This window comes from Neovison vison, chromosome 13, assembly GCF_020171115.1.
Source record: "Neovison vison isolate M4711 chromosome 13, ASM_NN_V1, whole genome shotgun sequence".
Classification (NCBI taxonomy): domain Eukaryota; kingdom Metazoa; phylum Chordata; class Mammalia; order Carnivora; family Mustelidae; genus Neogale; species Neogale vison.
Genome location: NC_058103.1, coordinates 39,357,495 through 39,382,362, shown reverse-complemented (window position 1 = coordinate 39,382,362; position 24,868 = coordinate 39,357,495). Strand labels below are relative to the sequence as shown.

Sequence of the window (24,868 nt, the reverse complement as noted above, 5' to 3'; positions counted from 1 at the left end):
ACAGGCTTTCTTGGCTACACAAGTAGTTTATCATTTTTCTTTATGGTGTTCTTTGCTCTCGTGGTAAGTTTAAAATACAGTATATTGCTTATCTCCTCACTAAAATTGAACTTATTGTGTTAATGTCTTCTTTTTATCTTTTAACTCTGTTTTCTGTCAGAGTTTTATTTCAGTGTGTTACTAAAAGCACTTTTATTCCACAAAATTATTGTACCTATTTTGAAGAGGCTTAGCTAGAACATCCTTTCAAATCCAGTATCTCTTTTGGTTAACTAGAAAGGAAAGCACACTGACTCTGTTAAAACCTTAGATGAAGCTTAATTCTTTGCGTAGATGTGTGTATCCGTTTATTTCTGTATAATACTGGGTGTGTATGTGATTAAACGCTTCTTTGTTGTTGAAAATGAGTCAAAGAAAAATGGTACCCAAAGGAGCAACACAACACCTCAGTAGTTAAACCATATTATAGAGCCAGATTTTCAAGCTGTCACAACAATCCAGGATGCATTTAATTTAGGTTGAACTATCTGTTGGGATGCAGAGGTGAAACAACTTTAGATCATTTAAATGAGGTGGAAGGAACCTTGGTGTTAGTGTTCAGAAATACTTTAATGGATGCTCTTAAAACTAAAATACTTAACAGTGTTTACATTTAATCATTTGTTGACTTTATCAGCATTAAAAATCATTTCCCTCCCCACCTCAAATTGACTTCTATCTTAGAGACAAATGAATTGAACATATACTTTTTCCCCCTTCAATAATTTAGATATGATTTACATACATCACTGTATAAGCTTAAATGTGTACAGCATAAAGACTTGACTTACATATATAGCAAAATGATTACCACAGTAAGTTTAGGTAACAGACATGAACATACACTTTTTAGGTTCCACATTGGAAAGGGAGACAATAGTTATTCTCACCATAAATGGGCTCTTTTTTGCAGTGGCACTTTATTTTTTGAGTATAGTTGACACAGTGTTACATTAGTTTCAGGTGTACAACAGTGATTTGATAAGTTTATACACTATGCTTTGCTCACCGTGACTATAGCTGGCATCTGTCACCATACAGTGCTATTTCAGTATCATTAACTATGTTCCTTATGCTGGGCCTTTTATTTCCATGACTTATTCATTCCACAACCAGGAGTCTGTTTCTTCTTCTCTCCTTTATCCATTTTGCCCACCCCTCTTCCCTGCTTTCCTCTGGCCACTATCGGTTTGTTCTCTGTTTTTATAGGTCTGATTCTGCTTTTTATTTTTTATTCATTTGGTTTTTTTTGTTTTTTTTGTGTTTTTTTTAGATTCCACAATGAGTGAAATCATATGGTATTTGTCTTTGTCAGTCTCATTTCACTTAGCAAAATACCCTCTAGGTCCATCTATGTTGTTGCAAATGGCACTACCTTACCCTTTTTTGTGGCGTTGTGATACTCCATTGTGTGTACACACACACAGACCCATCTTTCTTATCTATTTGTCTATTGATGGGTATTTAGGTTGCTCCCATATCTTGGCTATTGTAAATAGTGCTACAATAAGCGTAGGGGTGCATGTATCTTTTTGAATTATTGTTTTTGTTTTCTTTGGGTAAATACCCAGTAATGGAATATTGAATCATATGGTATTTCTATTTTAAATATTTTGGGGTAACTCCATATTTTTCTATAGTGACTGTACCAATTTACATTCCCTTCAACAGTGCCCAAGGGTTGTATTTTTTTAAATCTTCACCAGCACTTGTTATTTCTTGTCTTTTTTATTTTAGTCATTCTGTTAGGTATAAGGTAACATTTCGTTGTGGTTTTGCTTTGCATTTCCCTGATAATTAGTAAAAAGACACATCTTTTCATGTGTCCTTTGACCATCTATATGGCCTGTTTGGGAAAATGTCTATTCAAGTCCTCTGCCCATTTTTTAATTGAATTGGTTTTTTGACATTGAGTTGTATATGTTCTTTATGTATTTTGAATACCCTTTATCAGGTATATCATTTGCAAATATCTTTTCCCATTCAGTAGGTTTCCTTTTTGTTGTGCGGGTGCTTTTCCTTCACTGTGCCAAAGCTTTTTATTTTAACATAGTCCAAATAGTTTATTTTTGCTTTCATTTCCCTTGCCTTAGGAGACATGTCTAGAAAAATGTTGCCATGGCTGATATCAGAGAAATTACTACCTATGTTCTCTTCTAGGAATTTTATGGTTTTAGGTCTCACGTTTATTCCTAATTAAAGGTCTTTAATCCATTTTGAGTTTATTTTTCTATATAGTGCTAGAAAGTAGTCCAGTTTCATAAACTGATGGTTGAGAAACATCTGTATGGTTAGGGATGACCTATGTATGCAAATGAACATATGGATGTGAAAGAGAATCAGTCTAGATAACACTCGGTTTTTTCCTCACAGATAATTGGCAATCCAAGCATTGCATAGGTAAGAGTAATTGGGTTTTTATAGCCAGTAGTTTGAAGCATGTGAAATATATTGATATAGCATGTCTTTTGTAGTTTCCACAATATTCATTTCTGTCCTGGCAGATATTCTTAAATTTGATGCAGATTTCTTACTGTACAGTCATATGGAAATAAGACCCTATTCTGTACTTATTGTAATGCTTTACAAACCATCTGCTCAAATTTTTACTGGTGAGCACAGCTTAAATTTGGTCTACAACGGGACAGTGAAGACACAGTGAAGACACTGTGCACTTTTTAAAAAATGCTCCTTTTAATTGTGACTTTTATTTCAGATTTTCTAAATAATTAGGTTAGAAATACAGTGGTTAGGGAAGGATACATGTGTATATCAACCCAGACTTTTTGGAATGGTATCAATGGCTCCATTTATTGTTTTTGTCAATATGTATTTATAAATCAATATAATACCTATATTACATTTTTTTAATTAAGATAAATTTTTTAAAAAAAATCAGTCAAGAAACCTATTACTTTCTGAAATTACACTCTCCAAATAATGTAAATCGTAACTTAGTCTTTTTTTAAAATTCTGATCAAAGATGACTTTAATTTTTTACTCTCATATTTAAAAGCTTATCTGATGGCTGCCAGTTTCCCAATCCTAGCATTGGTTACTAGCTTACAAATCTTAAGGTAAATTCTTCTCATTTACCTAATACTCAATTTCTACTAGTTTTTAATATACACTGGTATAAATACATTACTGGCTTCTTTGTATGAAATTCAGTATTCTATAGACCCCACAGAGTCATGGGATAGAATCAGGAGCCTCCACCTTTTATGTGAACCTCGGTGGTACTATGGAAATCAAGGCAATTTTGCTTAGGTTAAGGAGGATTTATTTTCATTTGTAAGAGAACCCTCTTACAATAGGTTTATTCAGTTCTTCTAAAAATGGTGGCATTCTTTAAAACTATTCTTTGAAAAACAACAATTACTTAAGTGGAATATTGGATTAAACCTAAAAATGTGGGCCCTAGTTAACTTTATTATTCTGCATATGATCATGATAAGGGATTTGGATTTTCTTCACATTTCCAAGCAAAATCCAATTTAAAAAGCTTGTTCTTACCAAACCCCTAAAAACAACCATTTGAGAGTAAACCAGCAGAATATTATATCACCCCAGTGAAGCTGTAGGTTTTATTACATGTGCCCGTAAGTGACGTGGCTAGCTTCTGCCATCCACTTTTATGGAATTTATTTTACACCTATTATACCGAACAGCATTTTATTTTTTTTTTTAAGATTTTATTTATTTATTTGACGGAGAAAGAGAGATCACAAGTAGGCAGAGAGGCAGGCAGAGAGAGAGGGGGAAGCAGGCTCTCTGCCAAGCAGAGAGCCCGATGAGGGTCTCGGTCCCAGGACCCTGGGATCATGACCTGGGCCAAAGGCAGAGGCTTAACCCACTGAGCCACCCAGGTGCCCTCTGAACAGCATTTTAAACACTGGCATATAAACTCCCTAATGATGTAAAGCAAAGACAAAAGCTTTTATCTTATTAGGAACAAGACACACCATCACTTACAGTCCTCAAACATTATTGCACTTTAACTTTCATAATTTGACAATGCATTCATGAAACAATCTACAGAGAACTCATTTTGACAGACAAAGAACACTTTTTTTTTAATATATTTTTTTTAAATAAATTTTTTTATTTTTTATAAATACATATTTTTATCCCCAGGGATACAGGTCTGTGAATCGCCAGGTTTACACACTTCACAGCACTCACCAAAGCACATACCCTCCCCAATGTCCATAACCCCACCCCCTTCTCCCAACCCCCCTCCCCCCAGCAACCCTCAGTTTGTTTTGTGAGATTAAGAGTCATTTATGGTTTGTCTCCCTCCCAATCCCATCTTGTTTCCTTTATTCTTCTCCTACCCATGTTGCATCACCACTTCCTCATATCAGGGAGATCATATGATAGTTGTCTTTCTCCGCTTGACTTATTTCGCTGAGCATGATACGCTCTAGTTCCATCCATGTTGTCGCAAATGGCAAGATTTCATTTCTTTTGATGGCTGCATAGTATTCCATTGTGTATATATACCACATCTTCTTGATCCATTCATCTGTTGATGGACATCTAGGTTCTTTCCATAGTTTGGCTATTGTGGACATTACTGCTATAAACATTCGGGTGCACGTGCCCCTTCGGATCACTACGTTTGTATCTTTAGGGTAAATACCCAGTAGTGCAATTGCTGGGTCATAGGGCAGTTCTATTTTCAACATTTTGAGGAACCTCCATGCTGTTTTCCAGAGTGGTTGCACCAGCTTGCATTCCCACCAACAGTGTAGGAGGGTTCCCTTTTCTCTGCATCCTCGCCAGCATCTGTCATATCCTGACCTGTTGATTTTAGCCATTCTGACTGGTGTGAGGTGATATCTCATTGTGGTTTTGATTTGTATTTCCCTGATGCCGAGTGATATGGAGCACTTTTTCATGTGTCTGTTGGCCATCTGGATGTCTTCTTTGCAGAAACGTCTGTTCATGTCCTCTGCCCATTTCTTGATTGGATTATTTGTTCTTTGGGTGTTGAGTTTGTTAAGTTCTTTATAAATTTTGGACACTAGTCCTTTATCTGATATGTCGTTTGCAAATATCTTCTCCCATTCTGTCAGTTGTCTTTTGATTTTCTTAACTGTTTCCTTTGCTGTGCAAAAGCTTTTGATCTTGATGAAATCCCAATAGTTCATTTTTGCCTTTGCTTCCCTTGCCTTTGGCGATGTTCCTAGGAAGATGTTGCTGCGGCTGAGGTCGAAGAGGTTGCTGCCTGTGTTCTCCTCAAGGATTTTGATGGATTCCTTTCTCACATTGAGGTCCTTAATCCATTTTGAGTCTATTTTTGTGTGTGGTGTAAGGAAATGGTCCAATTTCATTTTTCTGCACGTAGCTGTCCAATTTTCCCAACACCATTTATTAAAGAGGCTGTCTTTTTTCCATTGGACATTCTTTCCTGCTTTATCAAAGATTAGTTGACCATAGAGTTGAGGGTCTATTTCTGGGCTCTCTATTCTGTTCCATTGATCTATGTGTCTGTTTTTGTGCCAGTACCATGCTGTCTTGATGATGACAGCTTTGTAATAGAGCTTGAAGTCCGGAATTGTGATGCCACCAACTTTGGCTTTCTTTTTCAATATCCCTTTGGCTATTCGAGGTCTTTTCTGGTTCCATATAAATTTTAGGATTATTTGTTCCAATTCTTTGAAAAAGATGGATGGTACTTTGATAGGAATTGCATTAAATGTGTAGATTGCTTTAGGTAGCATAGACATTTTCACAATATTTATTCTTCCAATCCAGGAGCATGGAACATTTTTCCATTTCTTTCTGTCTTCCTCAATTTCTTTCATGAGTACTTTATAGTTTTCTGAGTATAGATTCTTAGCCTCTTTGGTTAGGTTTATTCCTAGGTATCTTATGGTCTGGGGTGCAATTGTAAATGGGATTGACTCCTTAATTTCTCTTTCTTCTGTCTTGTTGTTGGTGTAGAGAAATGCAACTGATTTCTGTGCATTGATTTTATATCCTGACACTTTACTGAATTCCTGTACAAGTTCTAGCAGTTTTGGAGTGGAGTCTTTTGGGTTTTCCACATAGAGTATCATATCATCTGCGAAGAGTGATAGTTTGACTTCTTCTTTGCCGATTTGGATGCCTTTAATTTCCTTTTGTTGTCTGATTGCTGAGGCTAGGACTTCTAGTACTATGTTGAATAGCAGTGGTGATAATGGACATCCTTGCCGTGTTCCTGACCTTAGCGGAAAAGCTTTCAGTTTTTCTCCATTGAGAATGATATTTGCGGTGGGTTTTTCATAGATGGCTTTGATGATATTGAGGTATGTGCCCTCTATCCCTACACTTTGAAGGGTTTTGATCAGGAAGGGATGCTGTACTTTGTCAAATGCTTTTTCAGCCTCTATTGAGAGTATCATATGGTTCTTGTTCTTTCTTTTATTGATGTGTTGTATCACATTGACTGATTTGCGGATGTTGAACCAACCTTGCAGCCCTGGAATAAATCCCACTTGGTCGTGGTGAATAATCCTTTTAATGTACTGTTGAATCCTATTGGCTAGTATTTTGGTGAGAATTTTCGCATCTGTGTTCATCAAGGATATTGGTCTATAGCTCTCTTTTTTGATGGGCTCCTTGTCTGGTTTTGGGATCAAGGTGATGTTGGCCTCATAAAATGAGTTTGGAAGTTTTCCTTCCATTTCTATTTTTTTGAACAGTTTCAGGAGAATAGGAATTAGTTCTTCTTTAAATGTTTGGTAGAATTCCCCTGGGAAGCCATCTGGCCCTGGGCTTTTGTTTGTTTGGAGATTTTTAATGACCGTTTCAATCTCCTTACTGGTTATGGGTCTGTTCAGGCTTTCTGTTTCTTCCTGGTTCAGTTGTGGTAGTTTATATATTTCTAGGAATGCATCCATTTCTTCCAAATTGTCAAATTTGTTGGCGTAGAGTTGTTCATAGTATGTTCTTATAATTGTTTGTATTTCTTTGGTGTTAGTTGTAATCTCTCCTCTTTCATTCATGATTTTATTTATTTGGGTCCTTTCTCTTTTCTTTTTGATAAGTCTGGCCAGGGGTTTATCAATTTTATTAATTCTTTCGAAGAACCAGCTCCTAGTTTCGTTGATTTGTTGTATTGTTTTTTTGGTTTCTATTTCATTGATTTCTGCTCTGATCTTTATGATTTCTCTTCTCCTGCTGGGCTTAGGGTTTCTTTCTTGTTCTTTTTCCAGCTCCTTTAGGTGTAGGGTTAGGTTGTGTACCTGAGACCTTTCTTGTTTCTTGAGAAAGGCTTGTACCGCTATGTATTTTCCTCTCAGGACTGCCTTTGTTGCGTCCCACAGATTTTGCACCATTGTGTTTTCATTATCATTTGTTTCCATGATTTTTTTCAATTCTTCTTTAATTTCCCGGTTGACCCATTCATTCTTTAGAAGGATGCTGTTTAGTCTCCATGTATTTGGGTTTTTTCCAAACTTCCTCTTGTGGTTGAGTTCTAGCTTCAGAGCATTGTGGTCTGAAAATATGCAGGGAATGATCCCAATCTTTTGATACCGGTTGAGTCCTGATTTAGGACCGAGGATGTGATCTATTCTGGAGAATGTTCCTTGTGCACTAGAGAAGAATGTATATTCTGTTGCTTTGGGATGAAATGTTCTGAATATATCTGTGATGTCCATCTGGTCCAGTGTGTCGTTTAAGGCCCTTATTTCCTTGCTGATCTTTTGCTTGGATGATCTGTCCATTTCGGAGAGGGGAGTGTTAAAGTCCCCTACTATTATTGTATTATTGTTGATGTGTTTCTTTGATTTTGTTATTAATTGGTTTATATAGTTGACTGCTCCCACGTTGGGGGCATAGATATTTAAAATTGTTAGATCTTCTTGTTGGATAGACCCTTTGAGTATGATATAGTGTCCTTCCTCATCTCTTATTATAGTCTTTGGCTTAAAATCTAATTGATCTGATATAAGGATTGCCACTCCTGCTTTCTTCTGATGTCCATTAGCATGGTAAATTCTTTTCCATCCCCTCACTTTAAATCTGGAGGTGTCTTCGGGCTTAAAATGAGTTTCTTGGAGGCAACATATAGATGGGTTTTGTTTTTTTTATCCATTCTGATACCCTGTGTCTTTTGATTGGGGCATTTAGCCCATTAACGTTCAGGGTAACTATTGAGAGATATGAATTTAGTGCCATTGTATTGCCTGTAAGGTGGCTGTTACTGTATATTGTTTCTGTTCCTTTCTGATCTACCACTTGTAGGCTCTCTCTTTGCTTAGAGGACCCCTTTCAATATTTCCTGTAGAGCTGGTTTGGTGTTTGCAAATTCTTTCAGTTTTTGTTTGTCCTGGAAGCTTTTAATCTCTCCTTCTATTTTCAATGATAGCCTAGCTGGATATAGTATTCTTGGCTGCATGTTTTTCTCGTTTAGTGCTCTGAAAATATCATGCCAGCTCTTTCTGGCCTGCCAGGTCTCTGTGGATAAGTCAGCTGCCAATCTAATATTTTTACCATTGTATGTTACAGACTTCTTTTCCTGGGCTGCTTTCAGGATTTTCTCTTTGTCACTAAGACTTGTAAATTTTACTATTAGGTGACGTGGTGTGGGCCTATTCTTATTGATTTTGAGGGGCGTTCTCTGAACCTCCTGAATTTTGATGCTCGTTCCCTTTGCCATATTGGGGAAATTCTCCCCAATAATTCTCTCCAGTATACCTTCTGCTCCCCTCTCTCTTTCTTCTTCTTCTGGAATCCCAATTATTCTGATGTTGTTTCGTCTTATGGTGTCACTTATCTCTCGAATTCTGCCCTCATGGTCCAGTAGCTGTTTGTGACAGACAAAGAACACTTTAAAGCAGCCATGACTGAGCTTAATTGTTGACTAGGTAAGGATTTTACAAACATTTCTTATATTAGCAGAGAGTATTGTTTCTACCCCGTGCCTCAAGGCAAGAGCCATTCATGGGATGCTGGAACCTGTGACCCTTTCTCACGGCTCTGGTGGCCTGCAAGTGTCAGCCCTTGTGTCACCCGGTGCTTGTGGGCTGATTTGGTGTCAGGAGTTCTTCTCATGGCTTTATGGAATGGATCAATGAGGATAACCTCGAAGAATTTGTACCTGGAATCTTTGCCAACCCAGTAAGAATTCAGGACTCTCAGAGACCCACAGTGGCATCCAGTTGGCTCCTCTGCAGCCCACTGAAGGCTTCTGGGAAACCTTAGCTGGTTAGCACCATGATGGGATGGGCTTGCTCGAGGTCTCACTGTTAGGAATGGCGTTTGGGGCCACTATGGTGAATCTGATATATTACATAACCTTGCTTGGCCTTGGGCCCCAGTCCATGTGCTTTATCAGCTGGCTTGGGTGGGGAATTTGCGGGGGAGGGGGGCGCCCTACAGAGCTGTGGGTACTGCCAGCAGTGCACTCTGAGAAGAAAGTGCATTACACCAGACTGCTTCTTCCTCCATAGCTCCTGGATGTACTTTAAACGCCCATCTTGGCTGACCTTGGAGTGGATGCCTGCCACCAGATGGAAAGCAAAACTTAAGTCTTTAAAAAAAATTTTTTTTTTAAAGCAGTCTCCAGGTCTAGTGTGGAGCCCAACATGGGACTCAAACTCATGACCCTGAGATCAGGACCTGAGCTGAGATCAAGAGTCTGAAGTTCAACCAACTGAGCCACTCCGGTGCCCCCAAACCTAGTCTTATCTGTTGTCCCAGATCTTTATTTTGTCTAAAAATTTTAACATAAAAGTTTGCCCCCTCTGAAATATCTAAAATTTTTAAAATCCATTTTATTTTAGCAGTGACTCAGAATGACAGTAACCAGATGGACTTACCTTTTTCGGTCCATTTTAGAAAACAAATGGATTGCCATTCTTTCCAAAAGTTCTGTCTTGAATGCAGATTAGTATTTTAAGTAATATTTTAATGAGCCAGTGATCAAAATAGAAAACTTTGTGGATGGTTCATAGTCAGAATCCTTGCTTGTTCTGAGCACTGAGTGAGGCATGATCAGTGCTTCAGATAGACTGGTGGCCACTGCTCTTACGGATCTGTCAGTCTCATAGGAGAGATGAGAAAAATTGATTGGAAAACAACAGAGAACCATGTTGATAATACATAATTAATTATTGCTTTACTTGCTTCAGAATAAGAGTCATAGCAGTTGACAGGAGAGAAGGCAATTAAACTTGAGCTGCACCTCGAAAGATGAGAACTTAGAGAGAAAGAAGGGCCTTTGATGCCAGTGAATTATTTTTCCCTCTGCCTTTCTAACCCATGGAGTTCTCTTCTTACCATGTTCTATCTACAACCTGAGCAAGCCCTCCCCATCACACTTTGTTGTTGGATGTCTTTCTATTCCCATTCTGTACTGTACTTTATAGAACAGCACATCTCACCATCCCACTGGGCAGGCTTGGGCTTGGGATAGGAGTCTGCAGGGAAATTAGCTATGGTAACTGAATTTTATGTTAATATAAAACCAAACTGCTAATGACCTTTTCACTAACTAGAAATTTATTAAAAAATGAATGAAAGAATCATTATATTGTATTTTGGAGCATGTTTTGAAATATTTTGATTTCCAAGCCAAGTAATAATAATAGCTAATAAAATAAATGAGCTCACTCACATTCCGACCTTGTCAAAGTCCTTGGTACACAGGTGCTCAGTACATGGTTGCTGCCACCCCCACACCACTGCTACTAAGGGGGAGATGTACAACACTGAATTTGAAGTAGTGCTGAGAGAGAGACCAGGAGCCACCCTGCTGCTCTAGCTTCTGTCTTGCCCCCTCCTCATACTTTTTTGGAAAACATATCAGAAAACAGATTTGAAATTATCGCTTTTGATATTTTTTCCCCTCTTGGTAAGTTGACCATTTCGTTTTATTTCATACTGAAAACCTACCTAGAAATATCCAAGCAACTTGCTCAGTTTATCCTTTTATTTCCTTTTCTTTTTAGTTGGTGAGGGTTTTAATAAAGAGTAATTCTTTGGCTCACTCATTAACTTAACTCTAGAAGTGTATGTTTTTCTTAGATTTGTTTTATCAGTATATAAAATTTTGTTTAAATTAGTTAAAATCAAAAACTAGATAAATACCAAAGAGCAATAGGACGAGTATTTACTTATTGGTCTCCTGCTAAGGACAAATGCTTCCTTTATTCTCCCTTGGCCCTGTGGATGCTGGGTTCCAGCCTGGAGCAAATATTTGCAGAGTAATTATGTGCCCTGAAACTACTGCAACAGTGGTAATGTCCACACAAGCACAAGTGTAGGTCGAGGAGGGTGGTACCACAATCCAGAGTAAAATCCCGAGAGATTTTCATCCCTCTGGATTTCTTTGAATTTTTTAAAAATTTCTTTTTAACAGCTAGAGCTTGCTAGCTATGTGCACTTTTCTTAGCCTGCCTTATCTACATTTATTAAAAGTAATACAAGTCTGAAAAAAGCCAGCAGTGCAGAACTTCTCCATCAGAAATCCCTAAATTCCTGCTTTGCATGAGTTCCCTACTTCTTTCTGCTTGTGGCCATTTCCCAAACTGCTGTTAATTTTTCTCTATCTGCTACCGATGCCAGGTCCACAAATAGCCGTAGTATACCATTGTCACTAAAAACATCATGTTCCCACTTTGAGTTGTACTTTTTTTTAATGCCCTGATGCTTTTGGGGTTTTGAAAGTTGACATGAGAAGACTCTCCATCTTTAATGGGGGAGAGCCCCGCTAGACAGATATACAGCATCCCCTCTCCCCTCACGATAGGTAACCATGTTAAAGGATGACCCATTCTAACTGGAAAAAAATAATATGAGCAAAGAATCTTCTAATAGCTATTATTTGATATGGTATTAGTTTAATCAAAACAATGCTGACCTATTTGAAATCAATTTCTTGTCATGAATTTTACAAGAAATAATCTTGAGTGTGGATTCTACTTATTTTTACAGGTAATAATTAAAAAGTGGTCCGTTCCTTGTCCTCTGCCATTAAATTATGTAGAGCAATACTTCCAGGTAATAGTTTATATTTTGTTTCTTCCTTTTTTTTTAAGCTAAAAAAAGAATCAGACTAACAATGAGTTTTTTCCTAATTAGTGAAAAAGTAATGACTATATTGCAATTTGGAACTTTGTTTTGAAATATTTTTATTTGAAAGCCTACTAATAATAAATACATCATTTTTTTGATGTATTCTGACTTTTAATGACTGCTGGTTTCTCTTTTTCCCCTCAATTCTCTTAAACAGATTTCAAATGCTACAGATGATTGTAAACCAAGGCTCTTTCATTTCTCCAAAGAGGTGTGTAAGTTATTAACAGATACTTTTGGTTGATTTTTCACATTTCAAGTTTTAAGAGATTTGTATAACAGGGTCTCTTAGGTCTTTGTACCTGTAACTAATTAATTTTCATGAAAGTGTTAAGTATAGGGTTGCCTACCAGAAGAATAATATTATTTAACACAGGGTGGCCCATTATGAAACAGCCACCTTTTTTTTTTTTTTTTAATTTTGGCATGCCTTTAAATGGAGCTTGTTTTAAATGGGCCACTGCCTAAAAGAACAGATTTACCAAATGTCTGGTCTGGCCAATAAGGTCCTCTGTGGATACAGACTTCCTGTTGCCCTCTGGACTTGTAAAACTAAATAGCCAATTATATCAAAAACTCCTCCCCGGTAAGTAGAACCTCGGTCTGTAGCTAAACAGCCTCATCATTGGATCAGCAAGTGAGTGTTGCCAATGTATCTTCTGGCTGACATTCCAAAGTTGAAATTTATGATGCTTGGAGTAGAGACAAGAAGACCAAGTCTCCTTGCCATCTCTGGGAACCAGGATCCTGGAAGTGTCTGTAAGAGCCCCTGAGCACTGGCAGAGGAGACAGGAGCTGTGATATGGATGGATGTCTACTTTACTATTCCAGAAGAGCCCAAAGTCTTCCCATTGCCACCAGTTTCTTCTGAAACTTCTACATTTTTTGCTTCTGTTGATACTAGAATCCCCTCCACTCTGGCACAACTCAATTAGTGTAGCATGTTAGTGTGCTAAGTCCTCCATGAAGAATTTTCCTTTTTTATCCCCAGTTTTTCAATAAGAAATGTCTCTCTGGCTCCATAAGGGAGATTACTACGTCCTTTACATGGTAAAGGATATCTGCCTTAAAGATCTCTGTAGAGTAATTGACAAGCCAGGACATTGAGCAATATATTTAAAAGAAATTGTGAATTAAATTCTCATTCCCCTAATCCAGCCTCAGGAAATGCTACAGCTTTCCTTCGCAGCTCCCTTCAGATATTTTAGGAGGCATTATATTTCAAGACAGGTCTTCACTCATCTGGAGTTTTTGTCAAAGAGCCTAAAGTTATTAGAGGGAAATCTTTTTATGGGTAAAAAAGAGAAAGTAAATCATCACCATTCATTATATAAAGACAGTATTTTCACTTAGATGATAATTTTTGTTTGCTTTGTAACTTCCTCTGGCTCTTAAGTATTTTAATTAAGAAAACACTTATGTTTGTGTATTTCAGTGGATCTTTAAGAATTTGTTGGTCTGGAATATATCATATTAATTCCCATTGAAACAGATCCTAGTTAAAAATGCTAAGATGTGATTAGTATTTTCAGTATTCCCTTAGATTCGGTTGGTGATACCCTGAACATGCTATAGAAGCCAGCCAAGAAATACTCCGGCTAGGACAGGAGGTCTAAACAATCAAGCAAAACATTTGTTGGTGACCATACTTGTGTCTCTCTTTAAAAACAAAACAAAACAAAACACCTTATTTTATAAAGAGATGATATGTGCAAGCTGAAATAAATTTGACCAAATTGATTTTTTTTTTTTTTTGGACCTGAGTTTATTATCAATTGAAGTAGTGGCTTCACTAAAACAGCATTTAATAATTTCATCTTTTTAAATTCTTTTCCAGAGTGTTTATGCCATACCTACCATGGCTTTTTCATTTCTCTGCCATACCTCCATATTGCCAATATACTGTGAACTTCAAAGGTACCATAGGATCCTGAAATATTTTAAGTATATTAAGAACTTCTTTTTACTTAGTCTTTCAGATCGAATGACATTCTCCTTTATGAATCATTCTTTCCTATCACTGGATTCTAAGTGTTTATTTATTTGTTTTGAAGATTTTGTCTTTAAGTAAATTCTGCACCCAGTGTGGGGCTTGAACTCACAACTCCAAAACATGCCCTACAAACCGAGCCAGCCAGATGCCCCTAAGTGTTAGTTTAAAACAAAACAAATGATATGCTGGCTTATTGAACATAATTAAAAAAAAAAAAAAGTAAAAAAAGAACAGCTTAATATGCTAAAGATGAAAATTCTCTCCAAGTTAATATATAAATTTAATGTGGTCCCTATTAATATTATTAATAAAGATAACCTGAAGTTTGGAAAAAAATAAATATCTACAGAGACAAAATAAATAAAATAAAAACAATTGAGAGTTATTTCCATCCAACTTGAGAATGTTTCCTGGAAGCATAATCTTTGTGCAGTAATTTCAAATCAGAAATTCTGATATATAGTATTAATAAAGTAGGTCTTGAGCAATTAAGGAATCCTCTTGACAACTAGCTTGGGAGATATTTGTTTCTTTAGATATAATTCAGATCATAGTTTCTACTTTTGCCATTTTTGTCTTTTAGCCCTTCAAAGAAAAGAATGCAAAATGTAACCCATACAGCAATTGTTTTAAGTTTTCTCATTTATTTCGTATCTGCACTCTTTGGGTACCTCACTTTTTATGGTAAGTATATTATTTAATTACCAATGACAAAAGAAATCATTCTATAGTTGATGTCACACCTGAATATAGACTTTGTTTCTGCCTTTCATTAGTAAGTTAATTTGTTTAGGCTGCTAAAATTCAGTGCAGTACTGTAGTAGCTTTATGGGCTTTAAAAAAACTGATTTTCTTCCTTTTAATACATGTGGATCAAGTTCAAGATTAATAACTTCAGGGGCGCCTGGGTGACTCATTCGTTAAGTGTCTGCTTTCAGCTCAGGTCACGATCCCAGGATCCTGGGATCAAGCCCCGCATCGGGCTGCATGCTTGGCGGGAAGCCTGCTTCTCCCTCTCTCTCTGCCGCTCCCTACTTGTGTTACCTCTCTCGCTGTGTCTCTGTCAAATAAATAAATAAAATCTGTTTAAAAAATGATTAATAATGTCATATGAAAATTTTCTTAAACACTTAAGTAAAGCTTAGGGGTATTGTTGTCTTTCCACAAGAAAAAAATGTGCAATAATGATTTTATTTTTTAATTTGAGAATTCAATATGTTACACTGCAGTTCAGTTTGGGAGGTAGGGAGAATCAATCATCTTAATTGCAGAAGAACAAGTTAAGAAAGGAAAGGGTTTATACTTGGTTATGGTTATACGCTTAGGTTATGGTTGTATGCCTTCAGACTTGCTTCACACAATTTGACAATGTGCATTCCATAATGCACCATGATCTTTTCCCATAAATTCTGTGAAGGATTTTTTTAAATTCTTACAATAACAGTAAATTTTTATTTCTTTTTGGAAAATTGCCTGCTTGGTATGTGTTTTTTTTCCTGTCCAAGAAGAACCTTAAGAAAAGGTAAAACTTAGAAGTCTAGAACAAGGAAAATGTTGTAGGCTCTTTAATTTGCAAACATATTTAATTTGCAAACAAAGCCCTTATAACAGATTGCACACAGTTTGCCAATTTTGATTACATTTTTCAGCTTCTGAGTGCTTTTATAACAACTCTCCAAGTAAATGGCTGTTATAGCTCTGGTGATATTTAGCTGTTATGACTGATTTATTTCATGGTTGATACCCTTGTGCCTGTGCTGCAGGTGTTAAACAGCCATGATTACTTCTAATGGCACTTTGCTTCTCTCCCAGAGTTTTTCCAAGTCTGACAAGTTTTTGGACAATGTTTACTTCCACAGCTACCTTTACTAAACCAGCTACCTTTCCTAATCCCATTGGAAAGAGTATGATTTTGAAATTCAACAAATGTGGTACGGAAAACTAGTCTGTTCTAAATAGCTAATGTGACCTTGAACAGGAAGCTCACCTTGTAATCTCTTCATCTCCTAATCTGTGACAGGGATAATTATGTAGAGTTGTATTGAGGAGGAAATGAGTTAGACATGCCTGATAGAGTATCTGGCACATAGCAGCCTTCCACAAAGAAGAGCTACTACTGGTGGTTACTGCTATTATTATCATTAGTATTGTAGTTATTTTATAACTTCAGGTGTTGAGTTTTTCAGACCTTTACTTCTCACTATCTTTAATGGAATTTAAGTTAAATATGGTAAGTCTACAGTACTATGTTTAAGTATGGTCTTGGAGTTCCCAGCATATGAGAAAATTGTAATTGCTGTGTAGTCCCTTATTATCTGTGCTATTTTAACAGTAATAAAGGCTATTCATTAATTTAAATCTCTTGCTTTTTATACTAATGTAGATAAGAGGAGTATAGTAAAGCTCTGTGTACACCATCAGGAAAAGCTTTATTTTCAGCATGACTATGTACCCTGCTGGATAAACTACAAAGAAATTTAAGGCAGATGGTTAAGCTTTTTTGATCATTGCTGATGAAACAGGATTCTTGAACTACATAAGCTCTAGTTTTGGTTGTTGGATTTTTAAACTTTTGCACAGACTTGAGCTCAGTAATACTTTTCTATGTCAGTAGGATACTGTAGCAGGTTCCCTGTTGGGGCTCAGCAGAAACTTAATATAACAGAATAGCTGTATGTTTTTCTAAGGTAAAACTGTCACCTGGCACAAATACTTTTCTATTTAGAGATCTTTGACATTGAGAAAAAAATTGAAAAAATAGACCTCCTCCTCCTCATGGATAAATAGCTTTCTGGAAGAAGCCACAAATGGCCTGCCATTCTCCAGGATTCCTGAGGAATAGTTATGTAAATGACCATGAGTTGCTGTACTAAATTGTAAGAAAACTTAGACTGAAGGGAAAGTAGAGAAGGATAGCCATTAATACATCTATCGAGCTAAAATTTATTCCGTGAGTGCCCAGGATATTGTATACATTGCTTAATTGAACCCTTAGAGCTCTACACAGTACAGGTTCACATAGGGTGAGTGGTTCAGCTGGCCAGATACCTGCAGCTAATGAATAACAAGCTGCGATTTGAATCCAGTTCTGACCTTTCTCCAGAGTCCGTGCTTTTGTTACCGTGTTGCCTCTTAGGGAATTACACTGTAGAACCCAGATTTCCTTCATCCCTTCATCATTCCTTCATTTCATAACAAGTTTTGGTTAGTGAGCTTTTGGAAGAACCTGGATCACTTAAGCTCCAGGCATATCTGTGTATCTTTATCTGCCTACCTACCTACCTACCTACATACCTACCGGCCTGTCTGTATATCTACCCACCTGTTGTTACGTGAACACATATGTAGGTGATAGATAGATTAAAAAGAATGATATAAAAGTAATTCTTCGGGGCGCCTGGGTGGCTCAGTGGGTTGAGCCGCTGCCTTCGGCTCAGGTCATGATCTCAGGGTCCTGGGATCGGGTCCCGCATCGGGCTCTCTGCTCAGCAGGGAGCCTGCTTCCCTCTCTCTCTCTCTCGCTCTGCCTGCCTCTCTGTCTACTTGTGATCTCTGTCTGTCAAATAAACAAATAAAATCTTAAAAAAAAAAAAAAAAAGTAATTCTTCTCCGGAGACACACAAAGATTCAGCTAGGGTGTCTGGGTGGCTCAGTCAGTTAAACGTCTGCTTTCAGCTCAGGTCATGATATCAGAATCCTGGGAACGAGTTCCACATCAGGCTCCCTGGTCAGCAGGCTGAGCAGGGAGCCTGCTTCTCCCTCTCCCTCTGCTGCTCCCCCTGCTTGTGCTCTGTTGCATGCTTGCTCTCTCTCTCTCTCTCTCTCAAATAAATAAATAAATAAATAAATAAATAAAATCTTCAAAAAAGGACTTATAGGATTCAGATACTGATTTTGCTATTTACATTAGCTTGTGGGGGGTTAATTATATTTGAGGAGCATCTTTTATGGTATATTTCTATCGAGATAACAGCCGTCAGTCTTATGAAAAAAAAAATGTTGATTGAACAATTATCAAAAGGGCTAGTAGTCATAAGTTGAGGCCTTCCAACTCATTTCGTAAATGAGCAGCTGAAGCCCAAAGAAGTGAAGTGACCTTCAGTCACACACTTAGTAGCATGTCTCCTGAATAAGAATCCAGTGATCTTTCTGCTACTCTCTGGTAATTTCATATGGTTTGACAATGTGTCTTACACAGGACAGCCTCCTGACTTAATGGCATACATAACTTGCAGAGATCACCGTCAGATCCTTACTGAGATTTATAGAGATTTATCTGAATTCAGGGAAGTGTGTAGTACTCTATCCCTTACATATGTTAAGGCTCAGCTAAGAACACAGAATTGACTGTCTCAGACCTGGGAAAGTAGAAAGTGGATATGTATTGAATTTACAATAAATCTAGTTCTTCAGGCTTCAGGAGCTGCTTGGGATCCTTTTATCCCATGCTCCCAGGGCTTGGTTAATATCTCAATTTTGTCAGACTACAGGGGCCTATACGTACCTAGATTAATAATACTGGCTCTTTATGGATGTTAAGGTATTATAACACTTCTTGAGGGAGAAGAAGTGTTCCTCTGGGGAACCAAGCCAATGCCCAAATGTTACATCATAATCAGACTGTTTTAAAAGTCTACAAAATTGTTAAGCAATCTGTGTTAATAGCTCATTTTCATGATTCAGAAAGTGGAAATAAAAGTTTACCGTGTTTTTTCAAAGGCTCACAAATATCTCAGATTTGGAAACAAGAACCCAGCTTTCTTGGCTCTTCTTAATCTCTTAGTCCACTAGTCTCACATCATGAGTTCTTTGATATGTTAGACAATTCATTTCTCTCCCATTTTCTTTATCACTGGTCTAGTGCAGTTTCTCCTTATCTCCCAGTGATTATGACAGTATCCTCCTAACTGTTATTTCTGTTTGGGGTATCTTTTTCTTCATGCTTAGTTCAGATTATAATACACCAGTCTTTATAAGTCATTGCGTCTCTGTGGCCCACTTCATAGGGTTTACCTATGAAGAGCTCTGCTCCTGGGTCTTAAATGCCTTTTCTGGACATTATCACCCACTACTGTCTGCTCTACAGCACGTCCTGCTTCAGCCATTGTAGTAGCATCGGGTACTCATTTTCTCAGCTACGTATTCTCTTTGCTACATTAGGGCTTCTGCCTGTGCTCTTCTTGCTCTGAGACAAAATCTCTGTCCCCACACATACATTATCTCATTTACTGCTCTCAATAATCCACAGGTCAAAATATTATTTTCCCCATTTTGCAGATGTACTGAGTACCAAGATACTCAGAGAAGTTAAGGTGATAGCAAGTAGAGGAATTTGAACATTAATCTGTGTAGTCCCAGAATTCAGGGCCCTCTGCCTTCCTGCTATTCTCTAAATCATGAAGATTCTCCCCAAGCCTCCCGGGATTGCCTCCTTGTGCATCCCCAAGTCACTATTACCTTTCTCGATTCAGAATTACCGTACCGTAGCTCTTTGTTTAGAATGCCTACTGCCGCTTATGTGTACATCTGTGTTTATCCATTTTCTATTCTATGGGTGTGTCCATCTTATTGTGATGTTATATTTTAGATCCTTGTTTTTTATTTCCTCCAGAGCATCTTTTCTGATACCTATTACTCTCAAATTTAAAAAGCACCATCCCATTTTAAGTACAAACTGATCTTTCCCTGCAAGGTAGGATATGGAGTGGTCTTGAGAGTGCTCACTCTTCATGCCCCTTGTCTGCCTGGGGGTGCAGAGCACATTGTGAAACTGGAGGAACAGCACAGAGCAAAGCATGGTCAGTGTGTACACACACTCTCCCTGACTACTACGCTGGCTTGCCGAGTAAGCTGTTTCCCTACAACTACATTTTCTTTTCTTTTCTTTTTTTTTTTGTTAAGATTTTATTTATGTACTTGACAGGCAGAGATCACAAGTAGGCAGAGAGAGAGAGAGAGAGAGGTGGAAGCAGGCTCCCCGCTGAGCAGAGAGCCAGATGCTGGGCTTGATCCCAGGACCCTGGGATCAAGACCTGAGCCGAAAGCAGAGGCTTTAACCCACTGAACCAGCCAGGTGCCCCTACAACTACATTTTCTTAGGGAAGAGGAATCTACAGATGAAATGTTGGTGGAGCAGACAGCATGCACAGAAGTGTAAGATTCTAGAAAACATTGCAGTATTGAGGAAAACGTATTGACTTTGGTGCCAAAAAAAAAAAAAAAAGTGGGGCGTATAGCTCTGACAGCTCTTCCCTTTGTGTGGTGTGATCTTGGACAGTCAGTGAATATTTCTTAGCCTAGCTATCTGTCTTATTGTTATCGGAAGGGAACACATCATACACTTTCAGTAATACATGTGAAAGCACCTTACAAGACAAACTTAAATGTTCAAAACCTTCAGATGATGGAAGAGTTCTAAAGAGATATTTATATAAATATATATTCATTGTCATAATTTTAGAGGTTCTACCTATGCTGGTTTCTAGTTTAACTGAAAGAAAAGATTGTAATTTTCAAGAAGATATTTAACTTACGTCTCTGTGTTTCAGATAGGATAGGAGAAGGGCCAGAGATGGATTTGGTACTGGGAATCCAACATTTGTTAAGATCTGTTTGTGCAAGAAAAATAATTTTGCTGTTATTGACATCTTATTGGTTTATAATGTGGTCTTTATTATTTTTTTATTTTACAGACAAAGTGGCGTCAGAATTACTGCAAGGTTATAGCACATACTTGCCCCATGATGTTGTTGTCATGACTGTGAAGTTATGCATACTATTTGCTGTGCTTTTGACAGTCCCTCTAATCCACTTCCCTGTAAGTATTCTTAAAGGGCTTGTTGCTTAATGTAGCAGCTCTCTAATATGGCAACACTAATTCTTTGCAGACTAGAGTGTTTGAATCACATCTAGCTCTTGTGTATCTTATTCATTTGTCAAGTAATTGATCAAAGACCTTATACTTGCATATGGCCCCATGAAAGCACAGAAATAACAGTGAACCACTAAGCTGATTTGTGCTTTTTGAGATTTAGTTTAGATTTACGCTCTCCCACAGCATTGTTTCCAATTTAGAGACTATGGTTCTTCTAAAGTTTCAGGTTCCCCCCCCCTTTAATTCTGTATTCTGTTTTCAAAAGAATGTGCATGAAGAGGCAAAAGTCAAGTCAGCAAAAATAAGCTCCTTCTGGTTTATTGTAGATTTTTTTTCACATAGACATTTTAATTTAATCTTAGTCAAAATATTTTATTTACTCGAGAATTATAATTAAGGGGCAGAACAGATCTTCCTTCTGCATTTAGTTGCCATATGTAAGAATCTTAAGAATTTCTGAGAAAATGGAAACAGAGGCTTTAGGTATGAATGGTTCTGCATGAATGTGTCGAACCCCTAAATACTGAGCTCCCTAATAACTGGGCCCTCGAGATCTTTGGCCCACTACCTGTATGGACTGCTCTGCCGGGCGTGCCTCAGTGGGGGTTGGGGTGGCGAATGAACATTGTGTGATGCGAGACTGTCTGCTGACCACTTTGGCAATGGGGAGTATGAACTAGTTTTTATATTTATACGCTATAAAACAGATAATATAAAATAAAGTAATAAATGGTGTTTCTTTCCCATAGCATGATTTCTTTTTCTATTTTAACCTTTTGTTCTTCTCTGTGTGAATTTAATGAAAATGATTCTCTGAGATTTCATCACATAATGTTGTTGTTGGTCATTTTGAAAAGTATGCAACTTAGAGAAATTGAATGTGAACATTTCTTCAAGAATTAAAACAAAATATTTTTTATGAAGCGCACACAGTTATATTTTCTTAGTTCATGTGTCATAAATACTTTATAATAATAGTTTATGTTATATTTTTAAAATCTAAGTGGTATAGGGAACAAGAATGTCACGATTACTGTACTATATCGATGTTTCCCTAAGCAAGTATTTTGGCTTTGACACTTTTTCTTTGCTTAAATATGTTTCTTTTTCTGTTATACAGGCACGGAAAGCTTTAATGATGATATTTTTCTCCAACTTTCCATTCTCATGGATTCGCCATTCTTTGATCACTCTAGCACTCAATATTATCATTGTTTTGCTTGCATTATATGTTCCTGACATAAAGAATGTATTTGGTATAGTTGGTAAGTTTTCTATTTCAAAAAATCCCATGTAACAGACTGGATAACATTGTAACCCAGCCTCACATCTGAATCTGGCAATAACTTATTTTATTTTTCCCTCCTGTTCAAAGGTTCCAGTACATCAACATGTCTGATTTTTGTATTCCCAGGACTATTTTATCTTAAACTTAGCAGAGAGGATTTTCTCTCATGGAAAAAGCTTGGGGTAGGTTAGCTTTTATTTATTTCTTTTAAGAATTCTATTTTGAGAAATAATTCATCATTTTATAACTGACTATTTTATTTACATTAAGGAAGTTAATATATTTTGAACTGCAATATACTTTATTGGAGAAGGTAGAGGTTTAAAATACTCTTAATTGTTCTTTATCTTTTTATTTCCACAGGCTTTTGTTTTGCTCATCTTTGGAATTTTGGTTGGGAATTTTAGTTTAGCACTAATCATTTTTAATTGGATTAATAAATGAAAGAAATATTTTCCTCTTCTTATGAAGAATAATTTACCTCTGTATGCAAAAAAGGAGTAATTCTGGAAGACCCCTTGGATAAATCCTTTTTATATGGGTAAACATTTTTGTAAACATTATTATCAGAAAAGCAGAACAAAGTGGAAATATGTAGGGGAAAGTTGGTTTATAACAGTTTTAATTAAAATAAGAAATACAAATTGTTCTTCAGTATATTAAGTCAGTCTTTGGGGTTTTTTTGAAATTAATAGATTTTGTTTTTTAGGGTAGATTGAATGTTTGCAGAACTATTGAACAGAATGTACAGAGTTCTTCTATATCCCCTCGCCACCAGTACACCCATAGTTTCCTCTATTATTGACATCTTGCCTTTCTGTGATACATTTGTTACACTTGAGGAGCCAATATTGATGCAGTATTATTAACTAAAGTACATAGTTTACCTTAGAGTTCACTATTGATGCAGGTATCAGCAATCACTGATCTCTTGAGTAACTCCATAGAAACTATGAGCCTTTCGCTGTGAGCCTTTTCTAGAGTGTCATATAGTTGGAATTATTTATTATCTAACCTTTCAGGCTGGCTTCTTTCTCTTAACAAAATGCAGTTAAGTTTCCTCCATGCATTTTCATATAGCTCATTTCTTTTTATCATTGGAAAATACTCCATTTTATAGATGTGCCAGTTTGTTTTCTCATTCACCTGTTGAAGGACCTCTTGGTTGCTTTCAAAGTTCTAAATAAAGCTGCTATCAATATGTGTGTGCAGGTTTTTGCGTGAATGTAAATTTCAGCTTATTTGGGTCAGTACCAAAGAACACAATTGCTGCATCATATGGTAAGAATATGTTTAGTCTTATAAGAAACTGCCAAACTGCCTTCCAAACTGCCTGTAATATATTTCATTCCTGACAGCAATGAATGAAAGTTCCTGTTCCATATCCTCGCCCGCATTTGGTGTTGTCAGTGGTTTGGAATTTTGCCATTCTAATGGCTGTATAGTTGTATCTCATTGTTGTTTCAATTTGCATTTCCCTAATGACATATGATGTTGGGAGTCTTTTCATATGCTTATTTGCCATCTGTATATTTTCTTTGGTGAGGTTCAGTTCTTTCATCCATTTTTTAAATTGGATTGTTTTCTCATTATTGAATTTTATGCATTCTTTGTGTATTTCAGATACCAGTCCTTTAGCAGATAATGTGTTTTGCAAAGACTCTCTCCCAGTCTGCGGGTTGTCTTTTCCATTCTCTCAACAGTGTTTATGGCAGACCAGAAGTTTTTAATGTTATTAAATATACTGGGTCAGTCTTTCATTTGTTTGTTTGTTTTTTAAGAAATCAGCATATTGAGCTTATATACAAAATTGAATGTTAGCTATGCATTAATGTTGTCAGCATTAATCACTAATAACAAAACTGTGGGATTATTTCATTTGGTATTTTGCCCTGCCTCCAAATCTTCTCTAAGAAACTTTTGTGATTTTCCTATTGTTCATTGTGAGATAGAGCTGTGATGATTGGCTGTGGATTTGGAACTTCTTTGAGCTTTCTCATTTGTCACGAAAGCATGTGACTTTCTACTTGGCAAACAGAGACAGATAGTGATGATTTATATCATATTTTCTGTGGAGGTTATAAATCATTGTTTCCCATTGATGTGGCCTTTTTTTCTGGTTGGAAACCAGAAGCTAGATCTCTCCTCTCCATGAGTGTTCTATGTAAAGGGCACCTTGTTAGCAGCCTACCAAAGCCAGGGTGTATCAGTAAAAATGTAATTCTACCCCTGTGTACATGTAAAGTAGGGAATTGCATGCAAAGTACAATTTGCATGTATGGAAATACCCACTTTTGCAGGTGCCCCCTTGCTTCCCACTGAGGAAATGGGCTGAAAAATTGACAACTGACCTTCTCTTTTGAGTTAAGATATTTCTTTGGCAACTTGGGATCAGCGTAATATAATGGGAAAAGTCCAGGTTTGGGGGGTTACAAAGACTTAGATTCAAATCTCAGTGAGTTTAGGCAAAGTACTTAACCTCTCTAATCCTCCACTTTCACATACGTATTAAATAGAGTTAATACCAATTATACAGGGTTGTGTTGAGAGGATTAAATGACCTTGTATAAATTAGGTGCAGACCAAGACAGGCTCTTTT

General features: G+C 37.0%; 1 protein-coding gene and 1 pseudogene across 1 annotated transcript in view; one reads left to right on the top strand and one right to left on the bottom strand.

Moving 5' to 3' along the window:
- SLC38A6 (solute carrier family 38 member 6) overlaps positions 1-23,775 on the top strand; it is a 69,237-nt gene extending 45,462 nt beyond the window's left edge. Inside the window, exons 8-16 of the mRNA XM_044232491.1 lie at positions 5-63; positions 11,974-12,039; positions 12,272-12,325; positions 13,952-14,031; positions 14,691-14,791; positions 20,800-20,924; positions 22,102-22,246; positions 22,357-22,451; positions 22,633-23,775. Coding sequence (XP_044088426.1) covers positions 5-63; positions 11,974-12,039; positions 12,272-12,325; positions 13,952-14,031; positions 14,691-14,791; positions 20,800-20,924; positions 22,102-22,246; positions 22,357-22,451; positions 22,633-22,713 — 806 coding nt within the window. The 3' untranslated portion in view covers positions 22,714-23,775. The remainder of the gene's footprint in view (positions 1-4; positions 64-11,973; positions 12,040-12,271; positions 12,326-13,951; positions 14,032-14,690; positions 14,792-20,799; positions 20,925-22,101; positions 22,247-22,356; positions 22,452-22,632) is intronic.
- Positions 8,931-11,796, bottom strand: LOC122894011 (annotated as a pseudogene).
- Positions 23,776-24,868: the final 1,093 nt, after the last annotated feature.